Source organism: Hermetia illucens, chromosome 2, assembly GCF_905115235.1.
Source record: "Hermetia illucens chromosome 2, iHerIll2.2.curated.20191125, whole genome shotgun sequence".
Classification (NCBI taxonomy): domain Eukaryota; kingdom Metazoa; phylum Arthropoda; class Insecta; order Diptera; family Stratiomyidae; genus Hermetia; species Hermetia illucens.
Window position 1 is genome coordinate 58,666,005 of NC_051850.1, and position 23,621 is coordinate 58,689,625.

The 23,621-nt window shown below is 40.3% G+C and overlaps 2 protein-coding genes across 2 annotated transcripts; one reads left to right on the plus strand and one right to left on the minus strand.

The window, feature by feature from the left end:
• Positions 1 to 195: 195 nt before the first annotated feature.
• LOC119647875 lies at positions 196 to 7,748 on the plus strand. Its single transcript, XM_038049161.1, has 3 exons — positions 196 to 398; positions 493 to 700; positions 7,482 to 7,748. Exons 1-3 carry the CDS (start codon positions 317 to 319, stop codon positions 7,528 to 7,530), a joined length of 339 nt encoding a protein of 112 aa, XP_037905089.1. The 5' UTR covers positions 196 to 316; the 3' UTR covers positions 7,531 to 7,748.
• A 5,890-nt stretch (positions 7,749 to 13,638) lies between these two features.
• On the minus strand, positions 13,639 to 15,677 carry LOC119647874 (oxysterol-binding protein-related protein 11). Its single transcript, XM_038049160.1, has 3 exons — positions 15,409 to 15,677; positions 14,448 to 14,814; positions 13,639 to 14,381 (listed from the first exon to the last, which is right to left on the minus strand). The coding sequence occupies exons 1-3, from the start codon at positions 15,572 to 15,574 to the stop codon at positions 14,198 to 14,200; spliced, it is 717 nt and encodes a 238-aa protein (XP_037905088.1). The 5' UTR covers positions 15,575 to 15,677; the 3' UTR covers positions 13,639 to 14,197.
• Between the last annotated feature and the right edge of the window lie 7,944 nt (positions 15,678 to 23,621).

Here is a 23,621-nt window from a genome sequence, read left to right on the forward strand (position 1 = left end):
TGATAAAATAGTTGGAAGAAATGAATTTGTTATCGAATTTGAAGTGATTATTCTTTCCGCTGTCAAATTAGGTAACTTTTATAGTCGGAGTATATTAACTTTATAATTTAGTTGAAATATTCTAGAATTGCCGAAAATGCAGTTCAGAAAACGACGCTCGGTCACTGCACCCGCATCACTAGAATCCCACCTTGACAGCTGCCTCTGTCTATTTTGTCCCACAGTCATTGATTGCAGACTGGCGTCCAGCTAAATTTTAAGATTTGTTCTTTCACGTATTGCATTGATATCGACGTGAAAATCCCGAATACTAACAATGAAGTTCAACATTAAAGTACGTTTTGATGAGAATGGACGTCCAGTTGTCATAAATGCTCCTGAACGGGTGCGAAATCCAAGTAAGTCGACTGCAACATTCACAGCAGAAAGAGTAGTCACAAAGCGGGATGCCCCGCACAATTGGAAATTATGATTCCAACTCTAATATTGCAGACGAACCAAGCACTTCCTTTAAGCGGAAGCGGCAGAACCTAGCACACACTATCGTTAAGGCCTTTAGACAAATGAATAAAGACAGCAACAAGAGGCACGAGGAGCGGATAAAGTTGATGCGGGAGAGTCTGGAGGTGCAAAAAATGCAATTGGAAAAGATGCGCGAAATGGTCGATAAACTGACGGAATTTTATGAGCGGATGGACGAGTAAGTTTGTGGGTTTGTGTTTCCTCTTTTTAGATTTGTTTATGTGCCAACGAGAGAGCTTCCTTGGTGTTCACCTGATGACCCTGGGCGCCAATTTCGTTTTTCTTGAAAATGATCTGAATACCTAATCCGTCAATAACCTTTTACCTGAATATTATTCCACATCATTGTCAAGACTAAAAGTTTAAGCTTTGGTTAACATTCAACACACTTTAAGGCGGGCAGTAAAACTAACACTGTGTTGATGACCATTCGACTCTACTCATTGGTCTCCGCCCTGCAGCTCTAGCTTGTCAATAGTGTCTACGAACTTGTTGGATATGTCATCACATGTAATGCAATACCAACCGCCTCCTAAGTTCTCACTGCAACGAGGGAGAAAAGAAATATGTGTGTTTTGGTTGTTTTTGGGACCCCGGCAAACTAAACCGATCCGCCAACAATAACGTACATAATTTATGAAGTAAATTCCTCTTCTCGTTCTTTTTTACCCACGTGGAAATCTCTCTGTTAGTGTTCCTTTTTTTTGTGCCACTGTGTGAATCTGAAGTATCAAAAATACTGAAAAGGAACATCAATTTGACTAATAAGATTTATAGAAGGGTGAAAACCTGGAACTGGGTAAATCTTCTTAAAGATTCTTCGCCTATGAAAAATGTGCCAGCAAGGAGCCAAAACCCTTACCTCATTTGTGTTTGTCACTATGATTTGTGTACTTTCTACAGGAGAAAATTATGTTAACAATTGTTTCCCTCATCCTACAGCAGTCATAACCCGCCGACTGCGCTGCTTCAATTTTCTACGAACGCAGTGTGCGCTAATAGTCTGTTTAGAGTTTTTATTGTCTTTGCTTGTTGATGATTTAATAGACTCTTCCTCCTGAGGTTCTTTTGTAGTCCCGTGCCAACTTTGCAACCTCGTTTGCTTTGTATCTTATGATTCCTGCCCTGGACGTTGGATGCACCGTGTGACTTTCTCCAGAAAAGGAATGTAGGGAGGGCGATGCTGACTTACTGAGTAACCGCGTCCCCGTGTATTGTGTCATAGTTACGCAGTTCTTGACAAATCGGGCTTGATTCACGCTTATCTGAACTATTTCGCGAATACGGCTGTCGACAATCTGTTAAAAAATCTTTAGAAAGCGGAACGGACGGTAATTTGAACATTCTGCTAGACTACCTTCCTTTTTTCCATATTGGAACCGTGGTAATTTCTTGTCAGTCAGATGATATTCTACCCTCCTCAATAACCCAATTGAAAAATTCACTGGGCCACAGTGTTGGGTCCCATCTCTTTGCTTTTTAAAGCTCAGATTGGTTGTCGTCAGGTCCTGTTGCTCTCTCAGTGGCACTGACAAGTAGAATTACTCTGAATGTCGGAAGTGAAGGATGAACAAATTCTTCCCTTTAAATCTGCTCGAAATATTCTCGCGATCTATCCGTCGTGGCTCGTCGGCCGGTAAGCAAAGTACCGTTCTTGTCATTAACGTAACACTTTGTTGCGATATCCTGTGTACGTTGGTGTCGACTTTTAATTGTCCAGCTTATCATAAAGATCTTTGTAATGGACAGCTCGGGTGATAGCAGTTGCTTTCTTTGTTTTCCGGTTGACATTCTTGTAAATTTGCTAATTGGCCACCACTTTATATTCGAGAAACTTGTGGTACAAGCATTTCTTTCAGGGACCTTCATCTGAACATTGTTATTCCAATGACAAACATCTTGGTTGATGAACCACTTACCTGGCTTGGTGACTCTGAAGATTGCATAGGTCGCTTTGTAGATTGTGTCTTTAACTTGGTTTCACGATTGTGCCACATTCGTAATGGTTGGTAATCGCGTAAGTGAGAACCGTGCCAATGTGTTCCTCACCCTGCTTTATCGGTATCTTGCTTCACAGCCAATCACGGTGGTGAAATGTCGGAATCTTATGAAAATATAGTTGATTTGCGTTTTACTGTTCCCACTATAAAATATAGGAAGATGAGACAATCGTTTGATGAACTCTGTATTCACAAGTACAAATCGACTATAAGCTCGCCAACCGAAACCCTTTGCCCCCATGGCACCTGTTATCGTCTGCCTTTTCATCCACATGACCATTAAGGTCGCCTCCGCCGCAAGTCGCCAGAAGGCATCTTCCTCGGCATCAGGTCGACCTGTCTGTGGTGCACACGAGGTGAAGAAGTGAATAATCACCTGATATAATGGTGAGCTTCATCCGCCGGTTATCAAATCGTTCAACTTCTTTAAAGGCATCACGCAAACCGTCTGAGAAGACAATTCCAACACCGTTGTGTGGACTTCCAAAACAGAGAAGTTTATAGCCATTTTTACCGCGTTCGCGTTTCTTTGCTTCCCACACAATTCCATCACTCACTACGATTCTCCTGCCAAAAAAGGGGTTCTCTTTTGGAGGTGGCCTGCCCATAAACCAAAAGTTTGTCTCTCTCGTGGAAGATGAAGAACTCCTGCGAAAGTGTGTGTGCCATCGACAAAAACAGCTGGTAGTCGAAGGAGGTGGTGTTCGCGGAGAAGGGCGGGTTGGGCAACAATTCCCAGCCAAGGGCGAGAGTGGTGTGTTTCACCAAATTGGTTGAGTGGGCCGAGGCGTTGTCCTAGTGCAAATGATTTCGAGGTGTCTCCGAACCGCCATTTTTTAAATAATCGCCCTTATAAAGCCGAAACAATTAACAGTAGTTTGAAAATCATATAACCGAATTTATTAGTACCGACTGTTGGCCGGCGGCCACTCCAGACTTTAATACGCGAAATTATACATTGAGGTCAGTTTTAGAGAATATATAAATAATGATAATCGTTGGCGCGACAATCCAATTGGGACTTGAGACGAGTTAGAGAACTTCATTCAAGACTGTAATGATACAGTAAAGACATCAAATCACGATACAAATCTACCCGTTATCAGTGCGATTTGAACTGCCACCTTTTGCTACGACAGCCTAGCGCTCTAACCATTGAACCATCTGGACTAGATTACGTTCTTGACATCGCAACCTGAGGTCATTGAGGCAGGCATTGGTGGCAGTTGCAGTTTTTTATTTTGCGGTTCACTATTACCACAATAAGCTACGAAAAAAATATTGAAACCCAACTAGTACTTTTGTTTTTATAGATAAAAAATATTGTATCGATATTTATAACGGTATTGCGTATTGTAGCAGAGATAACCTTATTTTTGTTAGGAATTGTAGTTCATATCATATTATGGTAATTTATGATCGGTGATCTTTTATTTTAATTCGAGCTAGGGCTCGTGACTTTCTCGTCATAGTGAATAGATTAGTTAATTAGATCATCAAAAGGCTGTCAGAGTATCGTAAAAAGCTTATTGGGCATTATAATGAACTATTTATGTATGACTAATTCAATTTCAACTGGGGTGAACTGAAGCGTTATTAAGTTCCGGATGTTTTCGGATATTTTACGTTTGTATTTGTGAGGCGTAAAGGTGCATGTGTTCCATGATGTCTTTTAAAGCAACTTCTTATCTTGTCCGCGGCTTTCTGTTATTCCCAAGTTTTGCCCTGGCCCCAATGCGATGCAAACACCCATTAAATTTAATTTTTGTTATTGATGTGTAAAATGGTTGCGGAAAGACTCCCTCGTCCTTCTGAATCCATAACGAAGTATTCATTACTAAGGAAAGCTTCAAGGCGAACCCATTTCGAAGTTGCCAGTCGCCAATCAGTTACGAAATTGCGCTCTTATGATCACCCATCGTACATGTGAACCTATCGATCCGCAAATGTTTGCAAGTTTTCCCCATCTTCCAGAATCCATAACAAGTGTTCATTACCAGAAGCCTTCCTATGGAAAGCTTTTAAAATACCTTGTCTCAATTGACTTCCTTCGACTAGAGTATGGATCTTGCTCCACTTTAGTATGTGAATTATGAGAACCGGATCAATTCACAAACGGAGGAGTTTTCTTTTAAACTGTTCAAACGCTTACGAAAGTAGTTTGATCAATCCGATCTATAGCCCTGGTTGCAAATGAGGACTTTGTTGTCAACTGAACCATCTTTACTGTCGGTTCCTCAATCCTGATGCAATAAATAATTTGTTGCCTTGCCGAGACAGCTAGTTGAAATGGAAGCGCTTGGTATCCACAGTTCACCCTTCATGGGCAAATATGATCTCTTGTGACCGCTCAGTCCTCGGCACATTAGTCGCTGTTTGGTTTGGTATTTGATTACCACTTAGCTTCAGGTCTCTTCATTCCCTAGAAGATCTCCCTTATTGATTGCTCCCCCAACACCACGGAAATGTAATCCAAAGGGCTTATACTATTAGAGTTCTTCATTTCCATATTTTTATTTATTTTGTCAAAAGTTGCAGTTATTAGACGTGTCGGTACCGTGCAATAACCCTACCGCACTGCTTCTTTCAACTTGTTCACGAGCTCATGAAAAAAACAGTTAAAAATAAAATCGCTCAAAAGCAAGATAAGAAAAAAATCAGCGCAGGTCGTCTTACTTCGAGGAAGCCCAGAATAGACCTGACTAGCAACCTATCCATGACAAAACGTGAGCTCAATTACTCTTGCTCGAATCGTATGAGGCACGATTTTGATGTAAACATCGGAGTTTCTACGGGCTTCAATAATGATGCCTCTTTTATCAAAATTCTTACTACGAATCTAAAAAGTTCGAAATGATGAATTAAACTAGAAATATCCGTATACCTACATCGGCATAAGAATTGTCTCCTAAGCGTCAATACAGCAACCGTTTAAACATAAATTTAACTCGGTATTAAGGCGCCTAGTCAGATGCGAAGCTATATATAGAGCCAATCTATACGAATCGTAGGATGATTATACCGTCTTGAGATAAATTTATCGATGTGGCTGCCCTACTCCGCTTTGCCGCACAACATGGCGGTGGATTTTTTTAGAGGAACAGTTTTGGGAGGGATTGGGTACGTGGCCGCGATGGATGATGATGGAGTGATTTGAACGGCGGACTTTTATGGATAAATCACGTCTGAGTAGTGTAAATTTTGTTATCTTTTGTTGTGGTGGACCACTGTAATTCCTGTGCATTTTTTTCTTGGTCGTAAATTTGTTTCTTATGGCGTTGTGAAAAAGGATATATCTTCACTTTTCGTTGTGTTCTTGCATGTTATGTTTGCAATCTATAGCTGCTAATGGTCTAGAATTATCGCTACTTTGGTTCGGAATGAATACAGTAATTTGGTCTCATCCCCAGCAACATGTGTTGTACTATATAAATTTCGTCGCATTTGTGACCGTCTCAGGAAAAGGGTGTAAGCACGTATATGACCAACAGTGACTGATGGAACTGATCCATAGTCCTTCTACATATTTTCGAAATTCCTTTTTCGGACCCTTGTCACTTAAAAGTAATTACTACAAATTTCCTCATTTCCTGACATTCGCGACAATGTATCGCAATTATCGCGCCATCACGCAAGTACGGAATGCAACGATAATGCTCGAAATTTAGTGCTAGTGTCAAAAATGGATGATTACTCTGTTTGCCGACAACTATAACGCGTGCAATAGAGATTGAATGATGCAGAAAGGAAAATCAGTCTCACATCACAGTCACAATATCCTGAAGGATGGTTCAGGATAAATACCAATGGATTTGATTCTTGACGGTGATTCGTCTTTCTATCATAGAAATTTGGGAAACATCGTAGATGCGTTAAGACATGTTACTTATTAAAAACTGAGAAAATTAAGCTACATGGATTCTTCGGTTTATCACCGTCGCAAGTTTCAAAGGATCATCTTTATCCTTTCATTCTTATTATGTTTGTAAGTTTATATTCTCTATTTCTAGCTTCTTTCCATGTAATTTAAATTTTAATAATCATTATATGTTGCGCATAACAAAGAAACGATTTATAGATATTTTATATGAAAACGAAAAGCGGTATAACCAACGCTAAGCTGTCCTACGAAAGGTCGCGGTTCAAATCTCACTGGTGACAGTGGGCTTTGTATCGTAACTTGACGGCGGATACCAGCCGATTCAGCTGTGAATAAGCATCTGAGTCAAGCCAGAATAATAATCACGGACGAACGCAATGTCGACCACAACGTTTAGATTGGGATGGGCCGCCGCAGGGCCACCATGTCATCTGGCCCCCCATAAAAAGGAAAAGAAGACGGGGGCTACACATTGCGTAGCTGCCAGAATCGGCTCAAGGCTACTCCTTCCCCTCCATCTCTTGCGCGTTAGTTTTCTTCGTGATTTTGTCCCCTCCCTTATTAAGCGTTTGACAATTTAGCTCCTTTGGGGATTGAAATTTTCGGTGGTATTAACCCGCCTCGAGACTTCACGTCTCTATTAGAGTAGTTTATCCCGGATGGGTTTAGTTAGCATATGATAAAATCCATGTATCCTGACGGGAAGATAATATTTGAGAACCAAGAACCTCGGCCCTCATCTTGCCAAACTGCTAGCCTTCGAGTTAGCTCCAGCATGTGCCATCCGCACATATTATCTCGCGTAGTCAGTATTCACGACTGACAAATCTTGGTGACCTTGGTGGTGGCCTTGGTGACCATGTTGTTGCCAAGGTGATGCAACGCCGCACTCTCATCGTAACAAAACTAAATGATTTATCTCCACTTGCTTTGATCCGCCGGGAACATTTTCAAATATATATTTTTAAGTTTTAGAGATACGAAAAATTTTCTCGCATTCATTTAAATAAATTTAAGCAATCTTTCCAATATAAGTGTTCAGAATTTCGAAATTAACTCTCATATTTTTCAACTCACAGGAAACGGGTGAAACCCAAACCGAGTTCAAGTCCGACGGACGAAGACTAAATGTCATAAAATCTCCAGAGAACAGTTAGCAGGGCAGAAAGAACAACAAGGAAGCAACTACGAATCCGACATCAACTAGCGAATAAGAACTGGTATTACTCCTAATTATTATATGAATGATTCCAAGAATAGTAATTGCATTTTATGAAATATGCAGGAACTTATTTCATCTTCTCTTTGTTTTTAATGAAATAAAAATTGTTTTCATATAAAACATATCCTTCATTGTCCAATCTTCCATTTATATTATTTTTGTTTTTGCTCTCCAGGATTCAATGCTTTCCAGAAATTGATATTATTTATTGAAGAAATTATTGGGAATTTTTTACTTGGTAGCAGGTAGCAGGTTATAACAGGAAAAAAATCAAACGAAAGCTAAAACAAGGCAGATACCTAAAAGTGAAAAATCAATTCTAAAGCGATTGCTAGGAAAAAATAGATGAAAGAAGAAAAAAGAAGCATTAACGAGGGAAATGTATTGAAAAGGTAGGAGCATCTTACTTCATGCCTTTTAAACAATTGTTACTCTTATCCAATTGTCATATGTTAAAATTTGAATTGATAAGTCATTGGAAAATTATGCTCTTATGAGACCCCGACCGTCTTTATGGAAAATAAATCCGATCTTATATTAGATCGCTGTTGCAAATTAACAAGAAAATGATAGATACAAATGATATTGCAGCATCAAATCAACTTTCACAACATTTGTTACGCTTTACTTTCGACGGAAGTTTATATAAAAGGGCAGATGAGTAATTGAAATTTCCAACCTAATACCAATGCAATATAATGCAAAAAAACCCAGTGAGAACCCAACGCATTAGCATTCCCCGTTACCTATAATGCTAAAACCTGTGAAGAACATTAACTCAAACCGAAAACACCGCAATTATTTAAAGATTTATTTATGCCTAAGGGATTCATTAAAAAAAAAGTTTCTAATGTAGTGGTTATTTACATTTATTTTAATATTACACACAGATTTTCTTGTGAATTGTAATTGATAGAAACTTTCAAAAGTATTTGTATCTCTTGATTTCGACACCTATGGCCTAATTTATTAACAGTAATTTGGCGCAATATTTGAAGGATTTCAGATCTTTTACTCTGCTCTCATATCAAACACCCTCCAAAGGTAGGATCACTATGTTGATCCCTACTTTCAGAGTGTGTTCCGCTTTACCGTGGCAAACGCTTGGATGCAATTGGGATAATAAAATGATATAATCCAATTCCGAATCTTCAAAACTTTGAACCGGTCACAACGTATTTGTAACAGGATTAAAAAATAATCTGCTGATTTGATGATTTCTATCATAAAGTTCAGTGATTCATCAGATGCTCTTCATGTTACTGCGATCATAATCAGTCAATAGATAAATCGTACTTTACTTATATACTTCGCAGAACGGCACATGGCCGTGAGTTATAATGGTGTGAAACATGCTGAGTTGCTAAATGTGCAGCACTGACATTTTTATTAAGAAAGAAGTTAAAATACTGTGAATGGCTGCTTATTCATTTCATACTGTAGTTTTGCATGTCACGGGGTCCCCATACATGCAAAAAAAATTTTTCATCAAATATAGTCATATACTTTTCGAAGCCAGTTATAGTTTTGAAATTTTTTGGAAGGGTGGGGAGCGCGGGGGATCGAAGATGATCATTTCTTTAAGGAACCTATTCTCAGAAACTACCCAACCGAAAAATCTGAAAAAAATCAAGAGGCTGCCACTATATGGTGCCTAGGCTCCGAAATAACCTCTTCACCGATATCAGTTTAAATAAAGTTAATAATAGTATATTACTATAATTTTTAATTATAATTTTTAGTAATTGGCTACAGAACCCCCCTTAAGTTCATCCTAGCACCAGGAAATCTAGGCTTGGACATAGAGCATAATCCTAATCATTTCTTTGCAAATTCAAGACTGAGTGTGGGTACTCTCACATAATATATGCATATATTAGAAATACATAAAACCTTCCATGCCTGAAGCGGCCAGCTCCCGATTTCGCCACTTGTTTTATTTGTTTTTGCTAGTGAGTTTTCTTCAATAATGGCATTTCAGATCCATCCATCCATGGTACAAATCTCAACTCCACGATATAGTAAGGTACATGGAGTTTTATACATGACTTGAGACGAACCAAAGGGTCCAACAAATCCAACTAACTTTCCCGAGGCTGGCTAGCATGAAGGCGTACAAGCGCGTGTCCTATGCACTTATATGTATGTTGGTGGCTCTACACCATCAAATTTCGCTATCTTTTTAGATTTTGGCAGAGCTAGCCATATGATTTCGTACATGATGCACAAACCTAATTATGCAGTCAGCGTTTGGTTTATACAGTCCTGAAAACTTGCATTTCAATGCGTCAGGGATGGATTCACGTTTCGTATATGTGTCCCCAGACTAATGCATAGCCTCTCTCTCTTTTACTGTAGGTTTTCTTATCTTTTATTGAATTTTAAAATTTTGTCGTTTTCTTTTAAAACGACGAAGGTAAGTATTATTAATAATATGATACTTACTTTGATTGATACCGTATATAACTTTTATGTGAAATTGGAGTTCTTTAATCTATTTGATTTTGATTACAATATTATTCAAAATTAGTTTTTTCGTAAAATTTTTAAAATTTCTTTTGACTGGATAGTGAAATCCTTCTTGAAATTTACCTCTTTAATTCGAAAAGTAGTGATCTAACAACTGTAAACTGCAATTATTATCGTAAATTAAATTATTTCCAGATAAAAGAAATTCTCTATTATCACAATTCTGGCTAATGCTTATATTTCTTCAATCAATCAAAAGATTGCCAATGTTTCATCATCTATCTTGGTTACTTCAGTGTTTGTATTTTTGAATAACTCACACATCCGTTTTTATGTCAGATTCTAACACGCTTTTCAGATCTTCGTACTCATATGCAGTTCCATTGATTTGAAATATAATTTCTCTCTTGTATTGCAACAAATATTTTAAGAATTTTGATAGCAAATTTTAACAGTTTGTCCCCTGATTTAGTCAATCCTGGATAACGTTCAGCTGACTTAACGACTTGAATTTTAAAAAGTTGGTCAAAATATATGTAATAGAACAGTTTTTTACTAACAAGTCTATTATATTCGCAATAATTTCACGGGCTATTTTGTTAGTTGCCTAATTGTTTTGTTAAAATGTTAACTACCTTCATCCTATTGATTAATTGTTTCGATTAGTTGTAGTTGTTAAATTCAAGCATCTTAAGATGTCCGTCGATTTCATTTCTGTTTGCTCTTTCACCGGGTCATTGACCTTGGCCAGCTATTACGGTTCCAGATTGGCCATCAAGATTTCATTAACGAACGGAGGTCTTAATACTTGCTTTTAGTACTCGCCCCTTAAAATTCAAATAAGATTTCTCGATGCAGACCGTGACCAGCTTCATATAGTATTGTGGATATTTTCCTTCTTGATGTGGGCAATCCTTTCCTAAAGCAGTTGCTTCCTTGCCCAGGATAATCAGAAAGAGTCTTGCCGACAAATGTCACCAAGACTGCGTCTTCTTCGAGTGCCCCAGTCAACTGAAGAGCCCGGGAAAACTAGGTAAATGTCAGTGGCCACTCCGAGGAACCCAATTAGCACTGTGGTGCGCCATTCTCCTTTACTTGGCACTGGTGGTGAGCCTACACTATCTGAAATCAATGGCTGTTAAGCAGTGCATATAGATTCCGTTCCAGACAGTCGCCAGTAGATTGTTCCCACCAAAAAAAGAGCTCCGCCTGGTCAGTCCATTAGCCCGCTCATTCCCCTCTAGGTTCCTATAACCGGAACCCAAAGAAAGGTGACTGAGCTTGACGCCGTTCAACTCGTCGCTGCATCGTTACACCAGCCTGGAGAATCTCGCCACTGGGTACAAGGCTTTAATGGCCACCCCACAGTAGGTCGAATGATCAATCTAGGTGGAAAAAATGTAAGTCAGAAAAACCTAAAGTTTTTACGTATCCATCAGGGACCGTTATTTTTACAAGCTAAATACGTAGAAATAGAGAAGTAACAAGTAGTTTGAGGATTACGGCAGTTATGCAAATACTGAAGTCAATAATTTGGTATTAGTGAGTTATCACCGACCGTGAAAACAGTGATTTTTTCGTTTAGTTTCACGTCACCTAACCTCCTCAATTATTTTTTAAAGCTGAATTGTAAGTGTATATTTAAAAATGTTCATGTTTTGGATATCGTTTCTTGATGTTCTCGATTAACATATTTAAAAGGGAACCTCTAACATGCACTAATACCGTTCATTTCAACAACTGAGGTCGAGATATCGCGAAGATAAATTTTTGCAATGCAATAATAATAATCGTTGGCGCAACAATCCAATTGGATCAGGGTCTTGAAGTGTTCCCATATCAACAGAAACTTAGAAAATTGTTCTGCAATGATTGCCTTTCAATATGAAAAGGTAAACTGCGAAATAGAGCAGCCGATTCTTACAAACTGCTAGACATACCCAAGGCTGACAGATACCATCTAATCTGTTAAGTGAAGTCTTTTGTGTATGCTATATGTAAGAAGAGGAATTCATTTGTAATCAATCAGTACGGCTTAGTGCATGAGAATTTTATTTGTTAGATTATACTGTTTAATATGATCTGGCATACTATGCTGTACTTTGAACTACTATATATGATTCCCTATGAAAGTTCAAATATTATGGCCTCTATGCGAATAATATAAAGGAGTACTTAACGAATTATCTAAAGGAGCACTTAACATCTGCGATCGCTTCGGTCACGCTGCTCCCAAGGCAGAGGTGAGGCAGCGTCTGACGATTTTCCTGTGCCCTGGTAATAAACTGTTTAGATGCTAAGCCCTAAACGAGGGGTCCGTGTACCAAAAAAAGAGGGAGTAAGTTGCTCCCCATTTGGTCTAGTCCGGCATCAAGTTGATGCGGACTTAGGACCCCGCAGTTTAAAAAAAGACCTCTATTGTGTTTTACGATTCTTAAATATAATCCTCGGACGAATTTTTCAGTAAAATTGATTAATATATTAATATACACTATTACTAGGTTTCTTTAAACTGGATTGTTATAAACTCTAGTTAAAGGCCTAGATTCTCAACAGAGTCATTTTTATAATTTTTCCAGATTTTTCAGTTGAAAATGAGAATGAGTCTTTTCTCGCTTGAAATTTGTACTTTTCGGCACTGTACTCTCTTACTTTGCTACCGATGTCAAATCTGAGATCTGTCTCGTAAAGTGCTAATCGAAACCTTTCATTTCATACCCCACACTGTTAAATTAAGAGAAAATAAAGTATGCATCCTCGCTTAAACTCGACACAAAATAATCCCTTGCACTGTCACTGCACGCCGATCAAAATAGCTATATTACGCTTGAGCGTCGGCTCATGGTCCGGCCATCGACAGGCTTTCAGTATCGCCAGCACTTCGGCGTGGAACACTCTGCCTAATTTTGTAAGACCGTACGAGTCAGCCATACGATGTTTTTCCGAACAAACCCCCGCACCGCATTTTGAATCCATTAAGCTTCTATTCTATTGTACTTTTTGTTCCGTGCCTGCCACCACACAATAGACGAATAGGACGAACGACGGCTATATACATCCAGAGCACCATCCACGGCCGAAGACTTCATTTCCTTATAAAGATCCTCTTGCAGGCAGTCTAGGAGAACTCGCTTTATTCGTTGACCGATTTAGTCTCAAACTGTTTTTCCGTATTCTGGAAATCCTTCACAAACAATTTGGTTATTTGATGCGTTAGTGAAATTTCCGCTGAAATAATTTCTTTCATCTCTTGCCTAATTTATGGATCTTAGAGATCCTTTTAGTCTTAGGAATACAGGATTTGGGACTTTACACTGTTGTTGCCTAAAATTGGTTGGCATTGCTTAATAGCTCTGTGTATATCTTTTCACGAATTGTGGTAGAAGATCGATCCTAAGTCTATAATCGTCCCAACCCGCAACATCGTCTCAATGAACTTTTGAGGAGATAATATGATGGACATAATTTAGGATGCTTGATGACTGCTCCCTAATCCTCCTTTGATTAAACGCTCGTAAACAGCAAAAATTAAAATGCTGGCATAATTGATTTACAAAAAGCATATTTATTTACAATTTTATATAGAAAATAGCAAAAGACATTGAAATGTAATCGAAAATATCGAAATTCACTGGAATATTTAGCCAAGTCTTTAATTATTCGCATATTTCTGAAGCACACAAACAAATACGAGAATGATTAAAAGCCGATCAGGCTCCAATTGAACTCCCGAAAGATTTTTCCTCTCTGAGTAAATGGTAGAAAATGGAAAACGTTTTCTAAGACTACGCGGAATTAGAAATTTTAACTTGGGAAATTTACTGACAACTCCAAAACCATTTCCTCTATAATTACTTGGGAACCTAGTAACAATAAACTACCGCTTTTGGCGGGAATGATTAGCAATACCCTAAGAATTTTTACTGGTTTTCTACGTAGCTATGTAAAGGTATATACAGACATATCGTCACTGAGAGGCGCTTCGCGCGTGGCAGCACTAATATCTTACCGCTTGAGGACTTATTTTATCAGAAACTGGCTGTAATTTGATATGATTAAATAAAACATCGTTTTCACGCAATCGCCCGGACATAAAAACGAAGGCTAAAAGACCCCAGTCGTTTCCTGCCGGTGGTCCTGAATCTCTTGATGACGCTGGAGGAGACTCAAGCACTGATGCAAACATTGGGTACTAGCGGCTGATAGCGCTTTGAGTAGAAGTAGGTCCGGATCCGTGCGACTTAGGGGTCCATTCATGTTTTCAATAGCGCGAGCCAGGTTTGCATTGCTGTGGATTGATGAAAAAAATTAAATGAGACTACGTCGACAGAAATATTCCTTTTGCTATAATTACCAAAGTTCTGTTTGGTAAAGCTGCTGCCTGGCATCTCCTAAGGCATCTGAGGCAGCTAAGTGATCGCGGGGCGGTAGGTTTGTCGCTTGTGTGTGGCTTTCGGCTATTGCTCTGAGGCCATCCACCCACTCCTGGCGGGCTCGGGCGTCTGTTGCTCGTAGTTTGAGGGTGTCGCCTGATGCGCAACTAACCGTAAATGTTCTAGAGTCCTCATCGCTCGGACAAACAGCTGCACCAGCCAAATGAACTTGGCCGCGAGGTGAACTCCCTACAATGTGAGGAGGATTTTCGTCGCCAGATGAATCTAAGAGATAATAACTTAATGTGCCTGCCTGTGCATCGACTGTGAACCACCTGTACTGCCAGCCTAGAAAACAAATATTACAATGTTACATTTAGCCATTTGCGGATTTTCTTAAATTCATCATGGATAACAGCTAGACAGCGCTATGAGCAAAGCGAGCGCGAAAGAACAGCTAAACTTCATGTGAATCTAAAATAGTATTTTCAGGGGGAATATACGCGGCAATTCCGATATCTATTTTATTATATTTATTCAAGAGCTTCAAGTTTCCAAGGTGTCGACGCATTTGTCGAAAGCAGCCAAACCCAGGAGCTTGGTGTGCATGGAATACAAATTAAGATAACAATGCCCCCCTCACGTCCCGCACACCGGCAGTGCTGATAAACTTCCACAAATAGCGCGACTCATCATATCCATGCATCATTCCAGAAGATAATGCGACACCGGCCTTGGATTGACGCAGAATTAATTGTGCCATCCAATTCAGCGGGGAGCTCCGCCTGCCTCGCCGCCTGATCAAATGGCTTCGAGCGCCCAAGGGAAATGCTCCAAATTATTTATACCACTGACACTGGGCACGGTTTCACACAGAGAACCCTAGACATTTTCTATTTTTATCTGTTCCTTTCAAAAAACAAACCGATGACATCTCATTACCTTTCACAACATTTGTGTATTTGTAGAGTTGCCCGTTCAATTGATGTCGAGTTTGGCTCAATATTCGATTTAAATTCGACTCCATCTTGAGTTTCTTGTGTTTGCTCTTTTGTTTCGAGAAGTGGAATATGCTCAACTTACGCCAAATCTTTTCGCAATTTACCATAAAACCCGCGAAACGAACAGAAATGATACTTCACTAGCCCACAAGAACCGAAATTTTGACAGCAGGGAATTGTGTCGAATGTCAGAGGCTGTGTTGACATTTGGTTAGGAAGAAGGAGGGAGGGGGGTTGTTTACATAAATCAAAGTTAAATCTAAAGGCCCGGCTACACTCAACACGAAGTGCTTTTCTACTTCAACGGTCAACTAACCCCAATTTGAAATCTCCGATCTACCATTTAAGATGGAAATATTTAGAGGATTCTGAAACTGGCCGGTTAATCAAGTCGGGAAAACAGAAACTGGACGCTTCGTGATTGAAAGGTTTTGTATTTTTCTTATTTATGTTTTTCTATTCGCACGTAGCTAAAATAGTAATTTGACTATCTTTTATATAACGGGTTTCACGGGTTCTTTTAGTTGCGTTTCATTGAAAAATGAAAACAGTAGGTCTTTTAGTAAATCATTTTGCTCAGTACTCGTATATTTGTAAATAGCACTATGGCTTTATTCTTAGATGATATATGTAGCGAAATTGTTTACTAATAATTATATGGTTCTAATTATATTGATATTTAGAGAACAAAAAAACACCATTGACGAATAGCGGTTGAAGTGTAACTGGCGTTCCGCACCTCTTCTTAGTAAAAGTAAATAAAACATCTCCCTTCATCTTGATATCATTTATAAAAAATGCTTATCCAAAGGAATTTTTCCGAATATTTTGGGGGAAAATCGTGTTACCCCCTTTACACAAAACAGATAACATTATGTACACTAGCCAGAAACTGCCGGCCTATACCCATCCTTTCGTATTCATCTAAAATCTTTGAAAGCTACGTAAAAGACTGTCTTTCGTCTCGTTTAAGCTACCACATCGTGGAGGAAAAGCATTAGCTTCAACGCAGTTGTTTGACTGCGACCGATTTGTTAAAATTTACCAACTCCATTGTGAAGTCTCCAAATACAAGAAGAGAGAACACCCAAGCCAAGCCAAAATAACATACGTAGAATGCATCGTAGCTAGAAGTAGCTTGGTCTCCAGTATGCGAACTCTGAATACCTAGGGCACCTTCAGTCTCGAATAAGACACTCTGTTGGCCGGGTTTGCCAGGATGGACATTTTCGCCGATTATTCGTGGGACAAAAATATGGACTGAAACTTTATTAACCCATAACTGACTGGCTGGGTTACCCCTAATATTTTTCCAGTTTTTCTCAATTATTTAGTTTGGAAACTTTTAAACATAATCTCGCGTTGTTTCTAGCGATCAAATAATTTGAAATAATTAATTAATTAATAATATGATAAATAGTTTTTATTTTGTTAATTTATTAATTAAATTAATTCATTTCTTATTCTGCTATACGAAGTAAATAAAAAGTTTTTTTATTTTATTAAATACTGCGTAATAATAATATAATGCTAGTTAAAAATGTAATTTACAAAAAAAAAAGAAAACATAAACATACTATATATTGTTAATACGATATTAATTTTCACCTAATCTGGGCCACATATAATAATTAAGGTTTTATTGTTTGTTGTACAGGATGGAGCGCCACAGATAGACGGATTTGAGAGTGGGGAATTGCACTTGTAGCTGATGTGGGTGGTGGGGAGTGATGTGCATCTTTTGTGTGAAAACCTATTTTGAAAGCGCACATTCAACAATCGGCGTACAGCGTGCCTTTTATTTGCGGTTCAATATCCCCCCCACACGATCGTTTTCCCGACCGAAATAGAATTGTTTCGTAGGTAAATGTATTCCAGACTACTGGAAATGTGTTGTCAATCAAAAGGGTCAGTTTTCTCGACGTTCAACACGGATACAGTCAAACAACTTGCTTGTGAAAATATGTTTGCCTTGCTCCCGCAGGACACCGTCATTTTTTCGGAGGAAGCACATTTCCATCTTAGTAGATGCATCAATACAGAAAACGAGAATAATAAACCCCAGGGAACTCTATTAGAGGCCTCTGCACCCCGACAGGGTTACAGTATTGTATGCCCTTTCAAGAAATGTTATCATCGGGCCTTTTTTTTTAGAAAACTACCGAGCTGTTTCGGTCAATCCAGATATATGACCATGATGCAAGATTTTTCCTTGGCAAAATTGGATAAGTTTGAACTGGAAGATGCCTGATTTCAGAAGGATGAGGTCATAGCCCACACAGAAAGAATCGTCGTGAATATTTTGAAAACAAGATTCCCCGGACACCTTATCTCTTTAATAGGAGATTTGAATTATACCTCAAATCCAAAGTTTACAATGACCGCCCTATCACCTTGGAAGCCCTCAAGAACAATATCCGCGCTAATATCGCAGAAACTCTTGTTAAAATGCTTCAAAGAATGCATGAAAACTTCAGAAAAGGCTACTATAGTGTATACGGGAAGATAAAGCACGTTTGAGTGATACACTATTTAAAACTGTTAATTTGAATTTCCGTTATAAAATGAAGGAAAAATAGAAAATCTGAAGAGTATTCAGTAGTTTGTGATTTATTGAATTTCATAACATATCTGTCGGCGGCGCTCCACCCTGTTGTTACGGCCAGAAGGCCGCCCGAAGCGACGAACGGAATGATAAGGACTTCGCTAAATACCAGGCGATTATCTAAGAATACAACAACAAGTGCCTGAGAAACCAACAGGTGGATAGTCGAAATTTACTGCCTTCAAGCGCAATTGATCTCAGAGTGAACTCGGACAAGAAAACAAACGAAAGGAGAGTGTCTAGAGGATCGATCACCAAGCAACCTCAGCAAACAGCGAAGCAGTAATGGCCGACCGACAAAACACGTACTGTGGAATCCTTCATCGACGTATGTAATTTTACCAAAAAAAAACGTGTTGAAGCCACGCAGATAATCATCGAACATCTCCTGTGCAGCAAGAAGGACTATCCCTTTGCTTTGGTTCCTCCCCGACGTACCACGTCATACCATGTAAGGACCATTTCAGCAGGAACTTTTTGGGTTCGTACGTTGCTAAGCTCAGTAATATCTGGGAAGTCGTATAGCTCAAGATTGTCCTCAGGCTCTCAGATCTCAAAAGACCGGCTCACATCTAATTGTTGAAGATATGTATGGATAACGACAAAGGACTGAACGGAGAGTGGTACGGAAAAGGTGAACTATATAGCGCGGTTGGGAATCAGGAACGCAAAGTTGAAAGTGTTCCACTCTGCGAAACCGGACGACGACCTAGATCCAAATAACGTCGCCAACAACATTTTCAAGGAGATGAAAACTGACGCTCTAACACGACCTAAAAACCCCCCTATACAAGCAGATCATGCTGAAAATAGCGCAGATAATTTTGCAGTACTCGAAGTGCGCCTTAGCTATTCCGCTGGCCAAATTCTCAGGGAAAGGTGTCGAAGTCGCATTAATACATTAGCCCTGGATCGGAGAAGGCTAAACAATAAAAAACTCCAATAAAATTGCAATTTATTCTATAGTACAAACTAGAACAGGCGAGAGGGGAGAACGTGCATATCTCATCAATTTACATGAGTCATAAGCGATCCAAAACATGAACTACATCTGACACCCATCATCACAACGAGGAAGACCAAACTTTTTATAAGTTGCGATGCCAATGCGAAGTATGTATATACTTTAGGGCAGCTCAATATCAATGAAAGTTGTGAGTTTCTCCTTGACTTCATTATTAAAACAAATCTAACGGCGTGAAACAAGGGTGTGAGTGTGTGTGCTTTCGGTGGGGAAGGGGCAAAGCCTATGAACACTGAGACCTTAGTGGTACATTGTACACGATTCCTGCGTCTAACGAAATATCCCGGATTGGTTTATGTATCGCAGGATTTCCGTTAGCGAATGTGATGCCACTCACTGCAGTTGTAGTATATCAAATCTGATGTCTGATGCGTCCATAGGCAAGGCACTCACATAGAAAATGTTCCGTGGATGCCGCTTCCTCATTACAAGGATAATCTCTTGGAGAATTCATATTCTGACCATATGCCCAGCTAGGAAATTATGGCCAGTGATATCACGGTATAAACGGACAATGTAACTTTCAAGAGGGAGAACTCGAGAATCTCTGACTAGAGATATTTCTCAGATCACAGTAGGATACTTTTTAGCCTAAATTGCACTGTAAAGGTCTCCTACTCTTTCAGAGACCCCAAAGGATCGACTAGAGGAAGTTTGGTGAAGTTATCAAAAATGAACTCTCTGATGCTCGTAATGATAGAATTGGCACGACAGGCGAACTGGAGTCAATCATCGGGGCTCTGGAAAAGGCATTCAAAACCACCTTTAAAGTTTGCTGCCCTGCAAAACACAGCAAAAAGGCATTGCCACTGTGGTAGAATGAAGATCTGTCCAACCTCAGGAAGCTGAACAGGGAGGTCTTCAACATCTGCTACAGATAGTTGTTAATATCCTTGCTAAGAACCTCTTCCGTGCTCTGGTTGATAGTGATTGATGAAATTCTACGGACTCCAGGGGCGGGATCAAGGTATCAGGAATGTTTCCCTCCGTTATGAGTGAATGTTTCCCTCTGTTATGAGTGAAATTATGGAGTGCGCGTTGGGAGAGACATGCATGTGGGTCTAAAACACGGACTCGAGATAAATCGAACCCAAAAGAGATACAGTTTACCGTCAAGACTATGGTACCGCCTATGGCTGAATTGATAAAGATTAACACTGTCCTCCAATGGAAAGTATCTTGGTATGATACTCGATCGTAAGTTAAATTGGAAACTGAACATAGAACTAGGGGTTAAATAGGCCCGTAAAGCCTTTTACGCCTCATGACAACCTTTTTATGAAAATGGGGCCTCCGGGCGAGAAAGCCGTGGTTGATCTCATATAATATAATATACGATTCTATCGTATGGTGGCCAGCGCTGAGCAAGATATACAATAGAACCAATTTCAATAGGATGCAAAAAACACGTTTAAGGTGCTATAGAGCCCGCATTGCCGAAGTTGTGATGAGGAGGGAAAACCTTCAAGCATTTCCTTTGTGATTGCCCAGCTCTAGCTAGAGCCAGGCTGTGGACGCTAGGTGAACAATTCGTTGAGGACCTCAGAAAGATCTCTAGTTGAAGGATGTGGGAGCAGCTATCCTACGTAAATACTACGGGCTGACTCTAAGGACCTGGACCGTCTGCATCCTGCACCCCTTGCCCTTCCCACAGCAAGGTTTTAGGAGTTTATGGCAGCAAAACGACGCAGCGCAGCGCTAATTACCGGTCCTAATCCTTTATCTGCAGACGATTTAAAATTTTTTTTTTATTGTCCATTCACCTACTGATCAATGCAGTCTTCAGTCAAACCTTCACACATTATATCCCTAATGCGTTCGGAATAAGTTGCCACTTGATGTAAGGAACTATTACTCATTATGCTAATCATTAAAATTCTCTGCCCCGGCATCCGTTTATTATTTTGATGGGCAGCCTTTAATGGTGGTTGCCTCTTATAAGGATCACGGAGTGATCTTTGACAGTAAACTCCGATCTAATTTTCATTATGTCGATGTACTCAGCCCGTGCGTGTGCGGCTTTACTTTTCGTCTCACTTATTGATTCATAGATATCCACTTCTCGTTCATCCTTTATCATCCCTCCGTCCGTATTCTTGAATATGCTTCCGTAGTGTGGTGCCTTTACCTTAACGGTTTATTGCCATGCAATTGAATCCGTGCAAAGGAAATTTACTCGATTCCTAACCTTTGAACCATCCCTACTCGATTTATTCTGATCATCTGGTTTTCTTTAACCTGACATCTCTACAATTTCGAAGGTCCTTGACGAGTGTGTCCCTTTTCAACTTTGTAACGGCTTGATGGAGTCTCCGAAATTCAATACCGTGACACACCATACAATATTCGCAAACTTAATGTTTTTAATCTGGATAGCTCAAGTTTTTAGAGCTCTGGGCTGTCGACTCAGCTGTGAATGAGTACTTGAGTCAAATCAAGGTAATAATCTCGGGAGAGCGCAATGCTGAGCACATTCCCTCCTACAGTGTACTGTAATGTACCGTTACGGTCTTGAATGAAGTGCTATAATACACTCGAAGGCGCTGATCCAATATGGGCGGTTGCGCCAACTATTATTATTATTAATGTTAATGTTTAATGTTTCCATTCGCGGGGCTCTTGTGCTTTACTTTAGCTTCCCCTTCTCCTTACCCAGAAAGTTACGTGACTATAACTGTTTGCAGTTTGGTCCTCTGGCTGGGAGGCTAGAGAGAACTCCATCCCCTTACCCTCCTACCCCTCCCGATAACAATACAGATAAATGCAATATCCTTTTAATGGCATGTTACTCATACCGTTTCCAACTTGTAACTAATGTTTGAACAGAATTTCACTAAGTGTATGGGAAATGCAATTGCACAACGCCAAGTTGTGCATCGCCCCGTTGCGCAATTTGTTTGACAGTGTATGGGCCCTATTACACACAGATAGATTTGTATTAATAATGACTCACTCCTTTCATTTTCGAGCTGCTGGAAAGCGTATGCCTTGCATTGTCGTTGCAGCCTATCAATAGGTTGGCCTTCTTTGTTGCTATGATGCTCGTCAAATGTTGAAGTTCTTCTGGCGGAGCTGATGGGTCGTGAGCCATGTAAGCCGAGGAAATATACACGTTCTCTGATCCGCCAGCTCCAGTTTGACCACGACTAGGTCGCTGGAACTGAGGTCCGGATGTAGTAAAGCGTGCAGACTATTTCTCGCGAGTATACATGCTCTAGGTCTGTCCTGATCAGCGTTTCCTGTGCTGTGGAATAAATTATAATATTTGCTTTGGAGCCCTTTAATGGTTCGGTCGCCTCCGACACAAGGCTCCTGTATTAGTGTGATGTCGATGTCTTCCTCTAGGAGGAAGAGAAGCAGATTAGTCGAGGCGTACTTCGCTCCTTGGCGACGCCGATTGGATCTAGGCCGTCGTTCGGTTTTGCAGAGCGGAACACTTTCACTTTTGCGTTCCTGACTCCGAACCGCACGTTGTAATCGATCTTTTCAAGTTTGCATGTTTGTTTGGGGTTTCTCCTCCTTAATAACTACCCGGTCGTTCATAGGAATCCTGGGGTTTTGAAGGTGCAGGAATTGGACGAGCTTGTCCTTCCCATGCGGATTTTTGGCAACCAGATGCGAGCGACCGGTCTCCTGGGAATCTCGTCGTAGGGGATGACTTTGGACTTTACGGCCTCCCTGGCATCGTTGATGTTAGCGACGCACGAACTGAGAAAGTCCCTGGAGAATTGGTTCTCGCAAGCTATAACGTGAAACCCACGGACCACCTGAGGAGAATCAAAGCAGGGGATGAATCCCGTGTGTTCGCCTTTGGCGTCCAGGAGATGCCATCCGTCAGCGCCACACGGAAATGCCTCCTCGCTACGTCGCTGAAGGATTTCGCAATTCGTGGCTCGTCAGCTGGCTGTTACAGCTTACTTTTCTCCAGAGGTTGCTTAGCGTCCGATCTCTTCGCCACCCTGTCCCGTTCGTGTTTTTGTACGTCCTCGTCTTGAGTCCGATTGCGTTTGAAAGCGGTGAGCTTCGCCTTCTGCTCGTCTGCCAGGCGTTTGCTGTTATATTCCTCCACAATCGTCTAGTATTTAGCGAGGTCTTTTTCATACCGCTCGTCGACAGTTCCGGCCTCCTTATTCTTAGCAATCTTGCCGAGAATATACATAGCCTTCTGGTACTAGGTCTTCAGTAGGACACCAGTGAACCTTTGCTTCTTAGTCGGTTTCCAGTAATCGACGCTCTTGTCGGTCTTTACTTTTGAGGGCTCCCCCGACGCCGAGCGTTTCGAGTTAGGAGTACTATGTTTGGAACACGCTGCACCCAGCTTGGCGGCACCGGATTCCAGGCTGGAAACCACCAGTCCGCCTGCCGCCTCGCTCAGTGAGGTCCCCGCGGTTGGTTCCGCTAGGCTGGCATTGTACTGCTTTCGACGGGTACTATTTCCTGCTCGGATGCCAGCAGCTCGTCCTGCGATTGTGCACTTGGCATCACCACCTCTTTTTCTCACGTCGTTTTTTTTTTTATAATTAAG

Bases quoted from the DNA above. Each gene is read 5' to 3' on its own strand.
- LOC119647875 (XM_038049161.1), top strand. From the start codon at position 317: ATGAAGTTCAACATTAAAGTACGTTTTGATGAGAATGGACGTCCAGTT. The intron at 399-492 runs GTAAGTCGACTG...CTAATATTGCAG, and splicing joins TGAACGGGTGCGAAATCCAA to ACGAACCAAGCACTTCCTTT. The intron at 701-7,481 runs GTAAGTTTGTGG...TTCAACTCACAG, and splicing joins TTTTATGAGCGGATGGACGA to GAAACGGGTGAAACCCAAAC.
- LOC119647874 (XM_038049160.1), bottom strand. From the start codon at position 15,574: ATGGTAAATTGCGAAAAGATTTGGCGTAAGTTGAGCATATTCCACTTC. The intron at 14,815-15,408 runs GTAATGAGATGT...TTTGTTTTCTAG, and splicing joins ATACACAAATGTTGTGAAAG to GCTGGCAGTACAGGTGGTTC. The intron at 14,382-14,447 runs GTAATTATAGCA...ATCAATCCACAG, and splicing joins CTTTACCAAACAGAACTTTG to CAATGCAAACCTGGCTCGCG.